The sequence below is a fragment of the Cydia splendana genome, chromosome Z (genome assembly GCF_910591565.1).
Source record: "Cydia splendana chromosome Z, ilCydSple1.2, whole genome shotgun sequence".
NCBI lineage: Eukaryota > Metazoa > Arthropoda > Insecta > Lepidoptera > Tortricidae > Cydia > Cydia splendana.
In genome coordinates, this window is record NC_085987.1 from 34,514,506 (window position 1) to 34,533,521 (window position 19,016).

General features: G+C 38.4%; 2 protein-coding genes across 2 annotated transcripts in view; one reads left to right on the top strand and one right to left on the bottom strand.

Moving 5' to 3' along the window:
- LOC134805304 (procollagen-lysine,2-oxoglutarate 5-dioxygenase) overlaps positions 1-19,016 on the bottom strand; it is a 28,486-nt gene that overhangs the window by 5,499 nt on the left and 3,971 nt on the right. The window contains exons 8-10 of the mRNA XM_063778622.1: positions 11,411-11,552; positions 10,898-11,080; positions 6,645-6,749 (exon numbers count right to left, since the gene is read on the bottom strand). Coding sequence (XP_063634692.1) covers positions 6,645-6,749; positions 10,898-11,080; positions 11,411-11,552 — 430 coding nt within the window. The remainder of the gene's footprint in view (positions 1-6,644; positions 6,750-10,897; positions 11,081-11,410; positions 11,553-19,016) is intronic.
- Positions 14,213-17,551, top strand: LOC134805307 (immunoglobulin domain-containing protein oig-4-like). Its single transcript, XM_063778624.1, has 4 exons — positions 14,213-14,492; positions 14,563-14,634; positions 14,980-15,129; positions 17,318-17,551. Exons 1-4 carry the CDS (start codon positions 14,382-14,384, stop codon positions 17,474-17,476), a joined length of 492 nt encoding a protein of 163 aa, XP_063634694.1. The 5' UTR covers positions 14,213-14,381; the 3' UTR covers positions 17,477-17,551.

Sequence of the window (19,016 nt, forward strand, 5' to 3'; positions counted from 1 at the left end):
AATCACGTCCAGCCATGTATCAGGGGAGTCAGAATTGCGGTGCGTAGCCTGCAAGGGCACTAAGGAAAAATCTGCCGCTTCAACAATAGATCTTAGATGCCGTGATCTGGATTTGTCCCTCAGCAAGTCTGTGTTAAGGTCGCCCATAATTATGTGATGTGTGCACTCTGAACCTACATCCGACAGAAGGTCTTCAAATGCTGCAAAATAGTCAATAGTGGGTGGACAGTATATCACGCCCAGAATTATGCTCACACCGTGCAACTTTATTTCAAGTATTAGATTTTCCATTGTACTGGAGTGGAGAGAGGGAGAAGACTTAATAACTTTGTACGGAATGTCTGCGCGCAAATATATGGCCACTCCACCACCCCGCTTACCGGTACGGTCATTTCGCAACAGGACAAACCCGGGAAGGCTGCAAGAAGTCGAAAGGACATTGGGTTTAAGCCAACTTTCACTAATGAGAATCGCATGAGCATCGCATGAAGAAAAGGTATCAAAGAAATCTGAAAAGATCTGAAAAGTGCGTCATTGCGTGTAAAACGATAAGACGTCATCCTGTGAGACGACAACGTCGCGTTAAGTCACTTTATTGTTTGATGTCTACACGGTCGGGCTCGTATTTAAGATCTGCATGGTCATGAACCAATGTGCGAACCCAGTTATTAGACGTCATCATCATTGTAGCCGACCGAATGGTGTTTTTCAGAATTTCTATTAGCGGGTTTGGCGCGAAATTGATAACGAAATGCAGTTACAGTAACTGTCTCAACCCGCCGGGAAAAAGGAAGATTTCCGTCTTAGTCGTGCACAAATGTTGGTCTTGGTCGATAAAAAACAATTGCCGGGGGGATACCAAACACCCCAAAAATATACATTCTGATGATCCTAAACTGTATGACCAATTGGCAATTAAAAATACCAGTTAAGAAGCTGTGAAAAGGGAAAAGTACACAGTGGAAAACCTTGTGTTATACTTTGCCCAACTAGATCCTATACCAAAAAGAGAGAGGGGGAGGCAAGAAAATCGACAATAGTTTTAAAGAAGGAACGAAGATTAAAACTTTCTCTCTTCTGAATAGGATTACCAATACACGTATAATGCCAATTCATTTACGTCTCTGTCATAGGCCAACAAAAGATAGCCCTTTACTGCAGCTCTAAACCTGAAAAGAATAAAGGGTTTATGATATGAGTGGAAAATCATCGCACTTAATCCCTCTTTAGATGATGAATGACTAGTCAGGTGGATAGTGACTTTGGGAATACTGAAGCATCTCCTGTATCCTCTCCAAATATTGACCATTAGCTACAACATAGCGGCCTGTCACAAAGAAAAATCTTTGCGCTATAGTCTAGAAATTATCTATACTTACTTTAAATCGTCTACTAAGTAGCTGTGAAACAGGGACCACTGAACTAAGACTAACACGTAGAAAACAGCAACTCTACCTTCCATCACATTCCGTTCAAGAGATCGAACTGACAAAAGCATTTATAATGCTCCTTACATATCAGTCAGGTAGAAACTTGTGCAATCAGGTTCAAATCCTGTAAGTAATAAGCTCCACTTTGGAAGATTATCTAAGCAGCGGGTTGTCAATCGACCTGCCGTTAGTATAACAATCATGCATCATAAAACGTTGACCGCAAACATGAACTCGTACTAGTGGTATAACTATCGGAAACAGACGGTATTTGTAGGAGGTCCTTTCAAAAAATGACTAAAAGGACCAACTAGTACAATGTTAATGTAGTACGGCAATCCCCATTGTTACCCATGATTAATCAATACGAGGTTAAACATCGATTTCTTTAGTGGTAAACGTTATACCTATGTATGATGAAGCGCACCTCCAAGCTATGTAAATAAATAACGAATTAAATTAGAGGTGAAGCCGACTAAGGGAACTAAACCGTCGAACCAACAGCGACGGTCCACGTCCACGGCTTTGCATCTAAACGATGATTGTAATTTTTTTTTTTTTCCAAAAAGACAGATTAAATGAAATCACTTCAGAATCCTTGAAACCATGTGGATTGCGGGGCAAGACATTATATGTACATATATACAAACGTACAACGTATGTAAACGTACAGCATACGTATGCGTAATATTTAGAAAATATTCAGTCAAAATAGGCAGTCACTGATAGCAGATACCTGATTTTGAAAGAACACGGGTCAGAAATACCCTTCTTTCGTTTTCCAGATGAGAGGTTTCCTTTGTAGATAAAGAAGTACTCACATGATTTTGTAAAAGAATTACAAGTTACGGTGGTTTAGGCAAAATGCAACCTTTAATGAAGATATATTATGTAATATTTTCACAGGAATACCCGAAATAGGACATCCTTCTCCTCCCAAATAAATGGAATCAGAGGCATGATACTACTGATAGCACGCTCATCATCATCAAACAATCACGCAAGATCTAAGTGAAATATGATCCTTGTAGTGACTCACAACTACAAATTTGGTCGCCGGTCAAATAAAGACTGCAATATACTCTGAAAATCAACACTTACTCTGCTGTTATTGCCAGATCTGAGTACTACAAGCTTAGCTGAAACGTAGTAGTCCAGGTTTTACAGCATACTATTGAAACAGGTCTCGTAGGGCATGTAATTTTATACAACATCGTTAATTCAATCAAGTAGAGTTGTTGGATAGGTGTACTGGGTGTAGTACCCTTCATTTATACCTACCGTTATAGGGCAGATGCGCTGCTAATCGAATTAGAGCATTAGTTGTGAAGACAACTACAATTCATATATTTATATACTTACATCTTACATGCTTACATCATTAATAAATACAGTAGGTATCTATGAGATGTCAGTAGACATATGTCAGCATTACATCTAGGTAATGACAAATATAATATGTCGCATAAAGGCTTAGATCAGTGGTGGGCAAAGTACGGCCCGCGGGCCATCTCCGGCCCGCCGCCGGTCCTATGAAATAATTCGTATATGGCATTGGCCCACGATTATCAATTTATCACAAATCAAAATAAATTTTGGCTACAATTCTGGCCCTCCACTTAAATTTTCTAAACTTTCTGGCCCCCCATGAAGAAAGTTTTCCCACCACTGACTTAGATATTTGGTAATGAATGCACACATGTTAAGGTTTGACAGGAAATGTGCCACATCATCGCCCGCGCGTGCCGTTGCTGGCGCATGACTTGAGATTAGATGACACATGAGGCTTGACCCGTGGTTTGTGCCACTGCAATGATATATGCCAAGAACTTACTCGTTCTGACCATATACAAATAATAATAATGTTTTAATTTGTCTGGGTGGTACGAAAGTTTCGCAATTGGTTTTAATAGGTTATACTACAATTTAAAGTGCATATGTCCACCTCAGGGCCGTCTTAAAATATGCTGGGGCCCTGAGGCACATAAGAATTTGCGGCCCTTTATGAAAGTAAAGAAAGCGAATTAAACTAACATTTTTCTAATATGATCCTCTATTCACTATGGGTAATCAAATATACTGCTTTTGTCTGTCATTCGGGGCCCCCGGACGGTGGGGCCCTGGGCACGGGCCCCGTGTGCCCTTATGGTAAAGATGGTACTGGTCCACCTCCTCTACTCTTATTTAAAGAGTATTCCATCGTCAGTCAAGAGGTATTTACACTCTTATTAGAAGACCGTATGTAGGTATAGGAAAGCATTAAAAACTTACAAAGTGTGCTAAGTCTAACAACAAAGCATCGTACAATCCATTACCACCGCGCGAACCATAAAATCTTCAATTTGGGAATCAGCTCGCCACCAGAAAAAGTGAACATTAAACGACCTAAAACTACAAACCTAAAAATTATAGGTGAAGGCATTGGAATGATTCACAGACTAAAAAATCTTCTAAAATATTCTACTTTGTAGTCGTATCTTCAGTCAACACACAATATCATGGAGAGATGTCATCCACAACAACTGGAGTTGTCAGCATCGCTTTAAATTCACAATCATTCCATACGATTGTCACCTGCGTGTCAGTGATTCTTTTCATTTGTTACATTCGCATGCATGACTGACAAGACAAGCATATAAATAATATAAGCCTGGTTGACCAGGCACGAGCCTAAATGGCATGTTGTCAGTTATCTGTGGGGAGTAGTCAATTTAGCAGTATAGTTACCATAGATGTAAGTAAAATGAGGTATAGATATGGTACGATCGTGAGCCATTAAATATAGGTTACGGAACCTATTGAGTTAGTCTTATGGGTGACGCTAACGTGTCAAGTTGTCACAATCGTTGGATCAAAAATTTTAATTTTGTCAACTATGAACGTCACACGTCTACATTAATAAAAGGTAATTGATAGTTACACTTAAAATAGGTAGGAACCTACCGTTCCATGTAAGAAATAAATAGCTACTCATGGTTTACTATGGTTGTTAGTATTTGTGGTATTTATTTATGGTTGTTATTAATATGGTTGTTCTTAAAGCACCTCACCTAAAACCAATCAGTAAGGAAGGATGTATTATCGCCTCAGTTGAAACTACTGCTAGGTAGTTGAGAGTTGTTACTAGTTAGTAACGCATACATTAAATCATGAAGTGTTGTATTATTCTTCACTTTCGTACGCTACTTTCAGGCAGAGGAGTACTCGATTCGAAATAAATTTCAATTGCTTCCACAAATAAACACATTACGTTTATAATTTTTAACACATTTTCGGAATATGTTGTCCTTATGTAATGAGCTATGTACAAATAAAGCTGGTATACCTAGTCAGTAACTATGAAGTGGATTCCAGACGTGGTGATCAAATCGACCGATTTGATCAGGAAACGAAAATACTGGCGTCACAAATTGATATTCTTGCGTCCGCACTCCATTTTATCGTTAATATCGGTCATAATCTGCGGTTGAATTCGGCGAGGGAAATTGGCGTTTGCGTCCGCACGGCCTGATTCGATCGGACAATTTAATCAGATTAGCGAAAATTGACTCGTCGGGATACGCCTTTAGTATCTAAATAATATCAATATCGTACTCTAGTGGGTACCTATACCAATATTTGGTTATTCTTCCACATTAAAATACATATTTCATTACATCTGACCTATGATGCAACTTACCAATTTACATTAAATTGTTGGAAAATACGATAAATCAGAGAGAACCTAAGCTCTTCCAATTAGTTACAAACAGTTTTTGGATGGGGCCGGCAGTGCTATATTTGTGTTAAGCAGTATATAGATAAGTAGTATTTTGTTTTATTTTTGTAGAATACATAGTATCATTATTTCATACATCAAAACCTTTTTATCACCTATATAGTTGGCTGTTGTAAGGAAAACATCAGAGGTAGTCTGGACGGAGTTAATGTAAAACTCACTTGATGAGGTTCACGTTACATGCATCAGAACTACTACTTCAGATAGTGGTTACACTTAAAATTGTACAACCTACAAGTACCTACTTATGTCTTTAATAATCATTTTAGGGAAAGTTTATCAATTAATAGACACAGTTTTGTTTTATATAAAAAGTTAAGTAGTTAACAGTCACAATGCATAACTTATGTTGCCAATCAGTGCTAACGATTATCTCATCTATCGATAATTACAAATAAGGAAAATATAGTTCAGGTTTGACGCAAACAATTCTTTAGTAGATCAGTATGGAATAAATTTCAAGGCCATATGGCCTTCTTCTTCTTCTTTATAAGAATATTCTTATTATGTGATTTTCGCATAAATATAAATATTATTAGTCACAGTACGCCCGGGCCAGCGCCGGCAGAGGTTTAAACACGTCTCATATGTGGTTCAAGCGAAGGCACGGACACCTAAATAGAACCGTTTTTCCCCCGAAGGGTAAAAAACGGATATTTAGGTTCCTGCCGAAGCTTGAACCACCGCTAAGGCCCTTGCCGGCTTATATGGTACTGGAGAGCAAGCAGCCGAGCGCTGGCAACCGGGCGACATTAGTACATGAGTAGTGCGATAGATGGCGCTACTAGTTGATAAATTCGCTAGATTAGGGCTGAGTTACAAGGGTGTAATCTCATATGTGGTTCAAGCTTCGGCAGGAACCTAAATATCCGTTTTTTACCCTTCGGGGGAAAAACGGTTCTATATTGTTGCGATCTATCAGTTGATATCAAGATGAATTTTAAAAGAGATAATTATGAACTTATCAAAATTACAACTGACCAGAATTTTTTTCAGACGAGCTTTCCAAATAATATGGCACAAAATCATCGCAAGGTTATGGATGAGTATCACTTTTATTTATCGACTCCATACTCTCCATAGCTCACATCTACTGTGCTTTAAAAAATCCGAAGCCTAATAAGTAACAGGCTTGTCAATACGTGTCACGTGAATGTTTCGACTATGGTTTCGACATATTACAGAGTATGCGTTAGCGAAATCACTACACCTTATAAAACAAAGTCCCCCGCCGCATCTATCTGTTTGTATATTCGCGATAAACTCAAAAATTACTGAACGGATTTTCATGCGGTTTTCACGTATCAATAGAGTGATTCTTGAGGAAAGTTTAGGTGTATAATTTGTAAACCCGTGTGAAGCCGGGGCGGGTCGCTAGCACTCTATAAAACCCCAACTTCTAGCAGCAAATATATAGGTACATCAACTATGCTTACATTATTGGATCCATCGCTCCACTGGCCGTACGCCTCCATGACTGCAATCCACTCCTTGCAGAACCGCATGGACATCATTGGGAACCAGTATACATCAGGACATGGCTGGAAATAACAATAAATAATCAAAAACTTTCTCCACGAGTTGTGGCTAAGTCGACTAAATAATTATGTATCTGTAACAAATTATAGGTTCAATACAATTAAGGTACATTACACATTCCGATATACCAAGTTAAGTTAGAATTTAAATGTCAATAACAGCTTAACCCGTCGAACGCCCACCATACAACAAATGATGCAAAGCAATTGGACCCCTATTGATTTGTAGTAACACACGTCTGATACTGAGTCGCAACGACCCAAATTGAGTTAGCATCACACATGTGAGGCTATAATATAATAGGCCTTTTAATCTGTGTCAGATGTTTTAAGCAGCATCCCGGTAACGACACTTGCGTTCGTGGCTGTATAGCCCTGTGCGGGAGAGGATCCCTCGTCCACACACGCGGCAGGTGTATGCTCCCCCAGGTGGGTGGGGGTTGGAGGCCTGCTCGTGGCGCCTCAAGTGTTTTTCTTTTAAAGAGGAAAACCAGACATCGTCGTGCTTGGATTGGCCATAATGAACAACACGTCGCCACGTGGGTCGATCTTCGGCCAGTTTCTGCCATTGGTTGCATGAGATATTAAAGGCAACCATATCACGCTTGGCGCAATCTTTGTAGCGCAGCATTGGTCGCCCGACCGGTCTTTTTGCATTTGCAATCTCTCCTAGTAGAATTTGACGTGGTAAACGAGTCCGTTCCATTCGGTACACATGCCCAAGCCACCTCAGTCGTCTCTTCTTTAGTATGGCTGTGATACTAGGAAGCTGTGCATCGCTTAGAACAGACTCGTTTGTCACGCGATCCTTCCATGTGATGCCAAGTATGCTCCGCAGACAGCGCATGTGGAAGGTGTTCAGCCGGCGTTCTTGTTTTGCGTAAGTAGTCCAGGATTCTGTAGTGTTGCGTCAGTAGTGTAGTAAATGAAGCAAGTTGTTGTATGGAGACCCGTGCATTAATTTCTCAGTCGATGAAATTTAGCTTGGTTATTGTAAAGTATGAGCCGAGACTAACATATAAATATCCAAAAAAAAAACACTCCTAAGTTAGGTAAAAACATAAATCTGATTATATATTGAACCGAGTAATTCCTCAGTCCAAAATTATTTTACAAAATAAGTTATTTGTATCAGTATGTGATACTAGAAAAAAATCTAAAAGTTTTGTCAAACATGAGAATATTTTTTTATGATACTTCCTTTTTTTGACGCTCATTTTCATCGGAAAATTGCTGTCATTTTTTTCTTCTTATATGATCTTAGAATATAATTTGGCGCAGTGGGTAGAAAAATCCAAAAAAAATGCGTATCGAAATGTATGTATTATAGAACTATTAAAAACTGAGAGTGGAAATTTTTTAGATTTTCATTTTGTAGGTATAAAACGGCAATAAAATGGCATTCCAGTGAAAAAATTAGACTGAGCAATTTTCCGGTCCAAGACACGCCATAAATTTTTATTTTATTAATACTGGTATTTCTGCTGGGATATTTTTTTGATATTTCATATATTGTTGCAATACGTTACATGAATATGTCTGGTGAAGAAAGTTTGAACGGAGCATTTTTCCGTAAAAAGATATTAACGATTTAAGACTTTAGGTATTTACTTTAATTCTATTTTTTTCCCATCACGGAACAATGGTGTTCCGGACCTTTGGGAGGCGTGCGCGGAGCCGAAGCCAACACGTAGAGGCCCTTTTGACACTTTAATGAAATGTAAGGGGTACACCGAGCGGAGGCTGCCCTTGCCCGTGTCATGGGACGCACGCAGAGGCAGCACCCGCCAGGGTGTAAGGACTATTGAGAGTTGATGGAATCTAAAATGAACTAGGTTATTGGGTGAAAGCGATGGACTAAGAACTGAGCTATGGGGTAAAAAACCGGACGCCTGCCTAATAAAACGGTATGCAATTTTATTTCAGGCAGACGGTGACTCGCCCTCACAAGATGGGCCCCCACAAAAAGCGACATCTAGGATGGCTCAAGGGCAACACCGGTGTGAGCGGCTCAGGGGTGTCGAGAGGTGTGCGCCGCTTTCTACCCAGTGGCTGTTAACAGCCACTGTGCCAACTCGCGTCTTATGCATATTTCACTTCCACCCCTGGAGCTTATAGCTCTAACGACTCCACTCTGGCCGGCCGGCTAAGGCAAGCCAGAGGCAGAGAATCCTATCCCACCCACCCTCCTTGCGGGTAACAGAACTCCCCAGGAGCACTCGGGTACGTGAGGTCGCTAATCCCCAACAGCTCGCCACAAGCTGCCCTGCGTTGACTGATTGCACTGGTAAAACCAGCGGGCGATGGGGTCGTCACATCCCTACGCCTAATTCTATTATTATTATTCTTTGGAAATTTATACAATACTTTTTATTTATTGATACTTTATCATACTGTAAAGTTTTTTCTGGCTGAGGAATTACTGCGGGGTCCACTACCTTTATTTACTACACTATAGGGCGCTCCACGGATAAATAACTAAAATTCAACATTATGCGAGATAAAGTTTAGTAGGTACTTTTATGCTTAAGTACGTCATTAAATTATTCGTATCGGTACCTCCAACGTTCTTTCAACCAAAACTTTCAATTTAGCATATATATCTCCGTACGAATGTCCCAGTATAAGCACTTAATGTCTCTTGAAAACGTTGACGGTCCAGTTCACAATGGCATACTAACACCTTTGTCACAAGTCAAGATTTCACTGGTGTCATTACACATATAATATGCACGTCCACTTTCATTCGGACTTCGGAGATATCATAAACCCATTAATCACTATAATAAAACGCCCGCATTGAAAGTGGTTCTATTTTTTGTAATGGACGCTTGGACGAAACATTATTTTGTCAAAAGTAACTGTATAGCTTGCTAAACGTTTTTATTGCTTTCAATAGACACTGTAACTTGTATTACAACACGCCCAAAATGTCTATCAAGTAAACAATAGTTGTGAAAGTCGAAATGTTTAGATTATAAAATTAGACGCTTGGTTTCGATTTATTTCAACCCAGACTGGTAGTATAATAGTAAAAAACATGAGTGGTATAAGATGTGGGACGCTTCGCAGGAGCGCGCTAATTGAATGATTATGCGAATCGCGGCGCGGGGATTGTTTTTACACTGCAATTTAACAACGCAAACAGACTAAGTGGTTATCAACAACAAAAACATATACAGCTATGTGCAATATAATAGCACTCATATAACTTTAGATCAATTAATTCAATTATATTGGAGTTTTATTTATGATTCTTCGGCATCACTTAACATTAATTCCAAATTAACTGTATCATTATTTCAATTTAGTATCTTGACCATTATTTTCAATCGAAGCTTCACATCTACACCCGTCTCTTCCAGAAAACATTAAACTTCTCTACACGATGATCTTCTTCGCTGACTGTACTAATACCTAGTCCATCATTCGGACTTTGTTATTGCTTTTTTATCGACTACTTGGTTTGTTTGCTTGCTTGCGGCTCTGGTGATAGTGCTGCCCACAGCAAACCACGACTATCTTTAACCTATTTTTAGAAATTATTTACAGAAGTTATTGGGTTATCCCTTTACCAGGCTAAGGGATACATATTTTCCACATTCGGCACTTCAAACATATATGTTGTGTTATATTTTCTATGCGTAAAACTGACATTGGATTGTCATTTTTGAAATGTCAGCATGGTTAAGGGTTAAACACTGCTATTATATTGCACACTACTGTAGGCACATGTCCATAAACAGTGTTACAGAATTTATACATAAGGAAAGAGTTACTGATCAAGTGATCAGTATTTTTAAGTCATGTTCTATTATCAGTGCTAAGCGCATTGGACGGGATTAGAAAATTTCCTTTTAGCACATCTAACATTTTGCATGGACGCCAATTAATATTTTTTGCAGTTCTTGTGATACAGTACCTAATTCCCTGGTTTTTATTAAAATTGTACCTAAATCGATAACCCGAGTTCTTATTTAATAAAAGATGCACATTGAATACTCTCAAGAGTACAGCAAGTAAGAGGGTTGTGCCGAAGCAATACGAGTAAAACAATACAATACAAATCCTCTTGATTGCACTACCTCAGAATAAATGTAAGTACATGTAAACACAAATAACAAATGTGAAAAGATGATTTGTGTACTGACCATTGCGGGTTTCTTGCCCTCTTCGAAGTTGGCGGCGTAGTCTGGGTGCAAGTAGCGCGCCTCCCAGTCTGGCTTGTTGTCCATCACCTGGTACATGTCAGGGTGCGTGCGAGACGTGTCGAAGCTCTCGGGGTTGACCAGGTGCCCAAACTCCAACTCGTTACTCACGTGCATGAACACACCCTGTCAATCATGCCATCTTTATATTCGATATAGACATGCTAAATTACGCATCAAAATTGGCTCTGTGTATATTTCGATTTGACGCTACGATGGAGATGGAACACACGATACAAACTTACACTCACAGACTGCTAAAATCTCCGTTGTCTTCTTGTACTAAAGTTTACGAATTGTCAGTTAACCGTGTGCACGATGGCACAAATAGGTATAGGAGCGAAGCTAAGTAGTGTCTAAAAAGATTTCATTACAAAATTCATGCAGATAATTTTGACAATTAATCTGTCCAATCAGCCAACAATCATTATAAATATAAATAAATTAGTAACGTACGAGATCTCTAAGGTTAGCGCAGAAAGCCATGTCGGGGTCCACAGCCTCCTTGTGGTAGTCGACGGTCTTGGCGGCGCCGGCTCGGAACGTAGCCATCCTCATCAGGTAGCAGTTGGTGATAAACGGCACGTTCCATATCCCCCTGCGGACGGACCACATCTCATGTACACAAGATCTAATAAAACCTTGTAATGATAAATCTACTTTTACAGTTCTTAGGAAGCGAATACATATAAAACCCAGGATACATATAATAGACTAGACGTAAACAGTCAAAATCGCTCTCCTTGATTCGACTGGCAAATCATGTTACGTTTTGGCAACCGGGTTTTTTAACCTAAGTAGACCCCGCTGAATCCGAATTTGCCGGTTGCTCGATCGAATTCTTGATATTAAAGGTCCGTTTTTTTAGTTTTTTGTAAATAACTCCTAAACGGTGGCGCATAGCAAAAAATGTTCTTACACATAAATAATCTGCATAAAATTGTCTACTAGAAAGATTCCGTACAATTTTTCGCTAGGATCAATATTCAAAGAGATATTAACGCGGCAAATTTAATTATAATCACTTCTAAGGCCCCTTTTTTTAGTTTTTCGTAAATAACTCGTAAACGGTGGCTAATATCAAAAAATCTTGTTAAACGTTAATAATCTACACAAAATTTTCTAAAAAAAAAGAGTATGTACACTTTTCGTAGGGATTAATATTTAAAAAGATAATAAAGAGGGAAAGTTAAAAACATATATTATAAACATAACTTTCCGGCGTTAATATCTCTTTTAATATTGTTCCTAGCGAAAAATTGTACGGAATCTTTCTTGTAGGTAATTATATGCAGATTACTTGTGTAAGAACATTTTTTGCTATGGGCCACCGTTTAGGAGTTACTTACGAAAAACTAAAAAAAGGGACCTTTAATATCAAATATCTCACTTCCGGTCAAGAATTCGATCAAGCAACCGGCAAAATCGGATTCAGCGGGGTCTAATTAGGTTAAAAAACCCGGTTGCCAAAAAATGATTTGCCAGTCGAAATAGAATTTTACAAAAATAAGACCAGTCTATAAGGAAGCCAGTTTTATACTGGTTTTATATGTATTCGATTGGCGAAGCGAAGGGAGTTTTTTTGCATACATTTTTAAAGACCATTCTTTTCATTATCTGTAGCGTCACACTGGTACAGTCAGCAATCAGCATCAACAGTAGCGAAATTAACACCATCTAATATTTTTACATCGCAGATATATTAAATATACTTTTAAGATTTTAATAATTGACCGAGCGTCAGCGATGGTCTCCGTTTCAGCTTGGTCAAAAATGCTTTCGTATATCCGGAGAATCAGGAATCCGGAAACATAAGAAAGCATTTTTTTTTTTCAATATTTCGTTAAAATGGTGGAGCGGCAGTTTTAAGTTGTTATGCTCGCGAGGTCTACAGCTCACAGAACCACTTAGTTTTATATCTAATGGACATAGACATATAAAAGTGATAGCGGACAGACTTGACTGCCCGTATATGAGACACTGCTGCGAAATGCATGTTTCCAGCAGTGTATATACACTCTAGATTCTAGATTAGAGTCGAGATTAGTTAATTAGGTACTAACATTAGGAACGTAAGTCTACTAACAAATTGTATGAGTCCATAGTTGCTCGAAATAAATATTTTTCATTTCATTTCATATCATTTTATTTCATAGCCGACATAGGTATCTGTTTTGGAAAAGATCACGTATGCGGAATAAAATTTGGACAAAGTTTTTAATACTTAAGTAAAACTTAAAGAAAAAATAGAAACGGAAATTATATGTTACTGTCAATTTAACATCTATTCCCTTATAAAACAAAAACCAAAAGTTAAAATATTTTCATTAAAATATGTAGGTAAATTAATTTCTGTCTCATAGTAAGTATAAACACTAATCATAATCAATGTGTAAATAGGCCCCAATATGAAGGCCATCCGTACTTAAGACACACTTTCTTGTTATGGGATAATCTTACACCAATCCTATTCCGATTATAGGACACGAGTTCAGCATATATCGTTTTATTTTCCTCTTTAATTCAACTCTCATACTTCACCTATTTATCTAACAGATAAAACTGCTGATAATAATTCATTATAACCTTTAGTTCAGACATGATAACCTTTATGTTAGGTAGTAGCCAAATAATTGGTATTTCTTATCTTTTGAAGACTTAAATAAAAGCAGAAAAATGCTGTCGCTTATTTCGAAAGTGAGTGGAGAGATTACAGAAATGTAACGACGAATACATGTAATTTTGAACACCATATAGGTAGGTCAATGAAAATCATAAGGAATCTCTAATTAAGGCATACGTCCTAATAGTGAACAACCTGCTTGCCATGAATTAAGGTGTTAAGATTCAACTACTGGGACCATAGCCAGCACTGGGACATTTAAGGTAACCTATTTAGGCCCACTTGCACCATTCCACTAACCCGGGATTAAGCGGTTAAACCGTTAACCTAGTGTCAAATTGTACTGGTAACCATGGTAACGCCAGATTTAACCGATTAACCCCGGGTTAGAAGAATGGTGCAAGTGGGCATTAGCGAGTTTTTGTTTTCATAGTCTTTCATTGTTCTATGTTGGTAAGCGTACGTCTACTTTTGTTTAAGTGGTGTAAGTATATTCTTAACATTCAAAACGCAGATGATAAATAGCAGGTACCAATAAACTTAATATTGGTAGGTAACGCTCGTCCTATAAATATTCAATATAGTTGTAGTATCAATGTACGAAATGCGAAAGGATATGACGATTGGTATATATCAAGCAGGGGACGAGACAAGGGCCCTCCTGCGATCACCTCCGCCATTAGTCAATTGAGAGATTGGCGTGGCGAGCGTGCAGAGCTGCAGTCGCGCAGAAACCTCGCGGGCCCGTGCCAGCGCCCAGGACACCTGGACTTCACCTCTTCCCGCCAATAAGAACCTATCAAAATGTTCTTCCTTAGAGCTAAAATTCTCTTAGGATTGTTCTTAGTATTCTGGTTTATAATCGAGCCAGCAAGTGCGCGTCGTGGACGTTCTAGAGGTAGAACGAAATCCAAGGTAACGCTTTGGTCTACGTTAACTGCTACGCTCTTATAATTGGCTGGTTTTGATGTTTTTTTACTTGCAGGTGCAAATTGGCTTACCTATTACTGGGAAATATAGAGACCCGGAATCCGATCAATATTACAACAACAACGATGTAAGTGAGCTTATTAATTTTGTATTACAATTGAGTTTCGTTAGGAATAATGGCCGATTTGCTGATATTGATACGTATTATAGCCTGACAAGTCCCAGTGCCAGTGCGAACCTGGTACTTACTGGTATTTTTATTTTATATTCAAATTTAGTATGTTTTTATGTATTTGTCACATCTAAACAATTACCAGTTTATTTGAGTAGTTGATAGTTAGATTATCTCATGTAAAATGATGTGCGTCCACGTTTAACACAGCGTTTATCGAATTATATCAACCGCGCGTTTTAGTGTGTCTACGGTAATAAACTAATACTCGTAATAACACTAATGGCCGTTGTAATTCAGGGAGCCAAGATCCTACTGGCTTCGCACTTCGATCTTGAGTACGTGTTGGGCCACAAGATCGCCTTCCTCTGCATTGCCAAGGGCTCACCGCGTCCTCACATCACTTGGTTCAAAGACGGCGTCGAAATATTTGCTCATCATTATCTTCATGTAAGCGAATTCTTATTTTACTTATACATATTACGTTATAAACTTAATTAAGCTCACTATAAAATAGTAATAAATAAACATTATTAAGTAATTCCACTTTTTAGTAGTTTACATGGAAACTAGAAAAAATGCTCCGTGTTAAATATATTCATTATTAAATGTACCGTTTAAAATTCGTAATAGGTACTTATTAGCGTTGTATGATACCATATGGTACTAAACAACTATAAACGCACTGTTTGAGGCGCTGACGCCAAGACACAGAGCCGCATAAAGAGAGGCAACGACAGTTAACCCCTGTTGGTCGTGATTTAACATAGTAGCCGAAATAATTCGGACAATATTATAAATTGCTGACTTATTTTTATGTAACGATTTTTTATTAGTCGCTTGGGGCACCTACAAGGACTGAGTTAAGATAGCTGTAGAAGTGTAGAGTATTACATATTATATGTAGAACAGGGACCATTCGACGCTCGGCATACTCATTTCGATTAAGGTTAGGGGAGCTCTGGTTATGGTTTGCAGACTGTAGTCGCAACAACGACGCAGTTCACTGAACATTCGTTAACCTCATTATAACTTGATGAGACTCATAAGCTTATGAGATATTTCTGTGTACAATTTTGTGTCTTCTTCTGTTTACTGTTACGTATTTTTATGTTATTCTTTCGTTACACATTGAACATTTACTTTAACAGCTATTAGTTGTAAATAAAAATATGACAACAGGGTCTGTTCGCTAAGCCACTTGTACTTTTCGCATTGCATAATGATATCTAGCCAAATAAAATAAGTATATCAATAAATAACTAAATTAAACATTCACCACAAAAGTAAATAATTTAAAACATTTACTCGTCTAATATTTATGATACTTATGGATAAATTTCTTGTCGTCGTTCAATGTCGTCCTTGTCGCCCGGACGCAGTCCATAACAACGTCTCGATTTACACCTAATTATCCTCACAAAATCAGCTCAGTAGGTCACGCTACATGGAATAAAACTAACAATAAGTTTTGGAGTTTAATCCTTATGAATCGATATACATACTATATAGACTCATAATAATAATAATAAGAGACAGAGAGAGACCTAGAGAGACTCTCGCTGGGTGGTTGGATCAAGGGTCGGATGCAGACGGCGGTAATTTTGGACACGGCGCGTATAGTACGTCGGTTCCCCACTCTGCGGCCCTGACCACCGGCAGCTTGGGCCCTGCCCCGCTGCTGGCGGCATCTTAGGTTAGGTATTTTATAATGTGTTTATGTGTATTTTTATTGTTTTGTGTTTTTTATTTTACTTTCATATTCATATTATAAATAACCTAATCTAAGAAATTATATGAATAAAATAAAAGTATAACTATAAGCTCGGGGTATGAAAATGTATGGGGAGTAAAATCAAACGTTACGTCACGTTATGTTTCGTGCGAAACTTATCTTACACATCCCGTAGCATCGGCTGCATGGAAACACTTTTTTATCAATTTTATAATATAATCGTTCATAAGGAGTAAACTCCAGTCGTGCGTCGGAGCTGACACACACACACAATTTATTTTATCGAATAATGGAAATCGAGTCTAATTTAGCTCAGCGATGGGCGAGAATAACTCGAATCAACATACAGACGAGTTAACTCAATCAAGATTCTGTGCAACTCGACAGCTAACTGACTAAGAATAATAGCGTTGTAGCGAAATCTACTGGCAAACCTGAATCGCTAAACTTACAATTGCAAAACTAGACTTACAATTGCACTTAAGTATTGAGATAAAGGATAGTATCAGTCAATATTTAAAAAAAACCGTCTATAGGTTGGTATTGGTATCTGATCCGCTGACTCGGCGAATGAAGAATGCCCGTCTAAATTTAGTACCTAACTAAATTATCACTAACATATTATAAAATAAAGTCCCCAGCGGAGTCTGTCTGAATGTCTCTATTTTCGCAATAAACTCAAAAATTACTAAACGGATTTTCATACGGTTGTAACTTATCAATAGAGCGATCCTTGAGGAAGGTTAAGGTGTATACTTTGTCAACCCCTGCGAAGCCGGAGCGGGTAGCGAGTTATTTTACTTTTAACTCTTATATTGTTTCTTCAGTTCATAAGAAAACTGAAAGAATTATGAACCTAAACAGTAAACACGAATTGATGAATATTGTCTTTATAACGAACAGATTCACGAGTGGCCGATCGGCGAGGACCGCGTCAAGTCCAAGATCGAGATTGACCCGGCCACGCAGATGGACGCCGGCGTGTACGAGTGCACGGCGGACAACATGTACTCCATCGACCGCCGCTCCTTCAAGACTGACTTCTCCATTGCCTTTGACTAGACGTGCTACTGACGCCTGACCTGTGTCTTGCGGTGCACCGTGCACTGCATTTATCGTGCCGCTTACGAACAAAACCTCAAATCACTTTTCCCATAAAACACGATTGTTTTAAGACTTATCGCGTTTATCTCACCAACTTTATAACAGAATGAATATGAATTTAATAGATGTTAATGGACTCCACTTCCCGTGAGATTAATAAATATATAATACGCTAATATACCTACATAATACATATATTGTAGGTACCTCAGAATAATATATCAGGCGCGGGTACTGTACTCTACACTTGTACTGATTTGTTCTTAAGTGCCCTGACATTGGAACTTTTAATTATAAGGATCGTTTTGACTCCTTATGTACCATCATTTTGTATGACAATTACAATATGAGCATCAAAGTTCAAATGGCAGAAGCAGCATAATATACCTACAAGATCAATAATAGATATTGTTATATGCTAAAATAGAATATATTTTTATCCTAGCATTATTAATAGTACCTCTGTATGATATCGTTGAAAGTAAAAAGGCGTATCATTTTGTTACCAACCCATTTATTTGGAGGAGTGTGTAGTAATCAGTGGGTAGGTATTATATCAACATTACACGAATTGAGAGCTGACACGTAAGCTCACTGTTCTCAGTAACGAGAACGCCAGGCATTCTTATGAGATGGTGGCCGCCGCAATCGTAAAATGAACTATGTAGGTTACAGTGGCGAGGTGTCCACAGAACTCGACTCCCAACGACTTGCCTCATTTGAGACACCTTTAAAGGTCTCAAAATAATTTTTAGTAGGATAGGTTCAGTCAGCACCAAAAAGATAGTGGCGAGCAAAGTGGCCAAATCTATCGTAAATTAACACATGTTTGTTACCATAGAAATAAGGATTTGTACCTATCAATATATGTATTTGGCCTCTTTGACCATCACTATCTACATATTTCATGATTTATTTGATGGTGACTGTAGGTACCAATTGCTAAAGCAAGAGATTTAGGTGAAAACAGTAGGTACCTGTTCTCATATGAAATCAAATAACATAAGTACCTAAAGAATAATTTGTGCCGTATGTACGAAACATACTCGTACTATAATTAGTAGTCACTCTACTCTTAGAAAATGTGAAACGGGTGTTTCTATATTCACAAAGTCAACATGAACCCTGAGCTGCAGTCTACACTACCTAATTGAGAATGCTATGCCGCGAAGATTGCAGGCGAGGCGAGTTAGCCAACAGGTAGAAACGCAAACATCGGCTCTAAATGTGGTACATTTACTATCTACACAACCTAAATATTAATAATTATGATATGTTTAAGTTTCGACATGTTGTTACAGTCTCTCCTTTCCTGGCTGATAGGGATAGTTGATAAGAACTTCAATGAATTATTATTCAGCGTTATACATAACGGTGTCAACGCGCCGTGTTATTTAACTACTGAGATAGCAAGTACGTACAGTGCATACGTGATCTCATGTTGAGGAAGATGTGACCGGCTGCGAGAAAGCCAGTAGCGATCGATTATTTTCTCTCG

Bases quoted from the DNA above. Each gene is read 5' to 3' on its own strand.
- LOC134805307 (XM_063778624.1), top strand. From the start codon at position 14,382: ATGTTCTTCCTTAGAGCTAAAATTCTCTTAGGATTGTTCTTAGTATTC. The intron at 14,635-14,979 runs GTAAGTGAGCTT...GTTGTAATTCAG, and splicing joins AATATTACAACAACAACGAT to GGAGCCAAGATCCTACTGGC. The intron at 15,130-17,317 runs GTAAGCGAATTC...TATAACGAACAG, and splicing joins TTGCTCATCATTATCTTCAT to ATTCACGAGTGGCCGATCGG.